This window comes from Bison bison, unplaced genomic scaffold (genome assembly GCF_000754665.1).
Source record: "Bison bison bison isolate TAMUID 2011002044 unplaced genomic scaffold, Bison_UMD1.0 scf7180017864317, whole genome shotgun sequence".
In the NCBI taxonomy this organism is placed as follows: domain Eukaryota; kingdom Metazoa; phylum Chordata; class Mammalia; order Artiodactyla; family Bovidae; genus Bison; species Bison bison.
Genome location: NW_011494889.1, coordinates 9393259 through 9394964, shown reverse-complemented (window position 1 = coordinate 9394964; position 1706 = coordinate 9393259). Strand labels below are relative to the sequence as shown.

At 60.0% G+C, this 1706-nt stretch overlaps 1 protein-coding gene across 1 annotated transcript in view; it reads left to right on the top strand.

Annotated features, from left to right (window-relative positions):
• Window positions 1-1044: 1044 nt before the first annotated feature.
• Window positions 1045-1706, top strand: part of AKAP1 (A kinase (PRKA) anchor protein 1) — a 12942-nt gene continuing 12280 nt past the window's right edge. The window contains exon 1 of the mRNA XM_010852948.1: window positions 1045-1701. Coding sequence (XP_010851250.1) covers window positions 1069-1701 — 633 coding nt within the window. The 5' untranslated portion in view covers window positions 1045-1068. The remainder of the gene's footprint in view (window positions 1702-1706) is intronic.

The window sequence follows — 1706 nt, the reverse complement described above, 5'->3', positions numbered from 1 at the left end:
TACCAAGCACAGACCACATTAGGGATAATTCACCGTAACAGTGGAGGATTTTTCGTTTTAAGGATTCTTGTCATTTTTGCAGACAAAATAAATTTTGCTGGTAGGGAGGCAGTGCATGCAAGTGTGTGTTCTAGAACACGTCCGTCACATGCCTCTCATGAGAGCTAACCCTGCTTTACCAGCACTTCATGTATGTCTCAGCTGACCTTAGCCAGCCATTCCTTACAGTGTGTCCCCGCCTCACAGGTGGAGAAAGCCATTTCCGTCTCTTGTCTACTGCCTCTTCTGGGCTCTTAGTCCTCTTTGCCTGGATCTGACGGACCAGGTACTCAGCTTCCTTTCATTTGACATGCTCCTGTAATAAGCTAGAAGCACACTTTGGGAGTGTGTGTTCCTTGCAAACCAAAGCTGGTTCTCTATTTACTGCAGAAAAAAGCGCAGCCTCTGCAGTGGATGCAAGAGCCTCACTGAACCCGCTGAACAGCTCGACTCTCAAACCACTCGATTTCCACAGCCCTGTGTGTTGCTGGTCCCTCGCCTTGGGGCACCCCCCATCCCTTGAAAAATCTCACTTGTCCTTTGTTCTGACTTAATTGTGGCATAACTACTGTTTCCTTGGCTGATGATTTGGGGGATGATTTCGAGGGGACGTGTCCACACGGATTTCCATGGGTATTTAAAAGTGCTGCAATATCACCTGAATAGAAGTGTTCTGGGAGTTTAGAGAATGAAAACACTAAACACAGCTAGTCCCTTGTGGGGGAACCTAGGGAGAATTGGGCATCAAGAAGTGACGCAGGAAAGGACTTGGTTTCGGGAGCCGGCTCAGTGTGTTTCAGGGGAGTGTGCCTGGATGAGCGGGCAGCAGGCCGGGGGCAGTGCGCACCCCCCCACCCCACCGCGTGGGTCACTGGCTGGGGTGTGCCCAGAGGGAGGGCTGCGCCTTCCAGGGGCCAGGGGCGCGGCTGGCCTTCCTGGGCAGTGAATCCCATCAGGAGCCCTCGCCGGCTCTCACGGCTCCCCCTTGCTCTCCTCTTCCCGCAGGTGTAATTACTCCACGCCTCCAGGATGACGATCCAGTTCCGTTCACTCTTCCCCCTGGCCCTGCCTGGAGTGCTGGCGCTCCTCGGCTGGTGGTGGTTTTTCTCCCGTAAAAAAGAGCCCCTCGACAGCCACGACAGAGCAGCGGAGGCCGGTGCGGTGGCGCTGCGGGCCAGCCCTGAGGCCCAGGAGGTGCTCCCAGTGGAAGACTCGCGGCCTGGAGCAGCCAGCCCACCGCCTGAGAGGGAGCTGTGCGGTGGTGGCAGGCCCTCGCCGGAGCCGCCGGCCCTGTTGCGGGCACACCCGGCCTGCCGGAGGTCCGAGTCCTCGGGCAGCCTTCCGAACCCCGCGGACACGAGACTCCGCCCGGGAGCGCGCAAGGAGGTGGAGCTCACCCTCGCGGGCGACGAAGCCAAGGCTGTCCCTCTAGAGTGTCCCCTGCCAGCCCCCAAGGGCCTTCCGTTCCCCCACGAGGCAGTCGAGGTGTGTAAGCGAGAGGCCGTGCTGGGCCGGCCGGGGGGACGGGGCCGCCAGGGTCAGCCTGCAGCCCCCGCGGAAAAGCCGGCCCCTGAAGAGAAGGCCCGGGAGACAGGGGGCGCCGAAGGCACGGGGGACGCGGTGCTGGGAGAGAACGTGCTGGAGGAAGGGCCGGCGGCCTGGGAGCC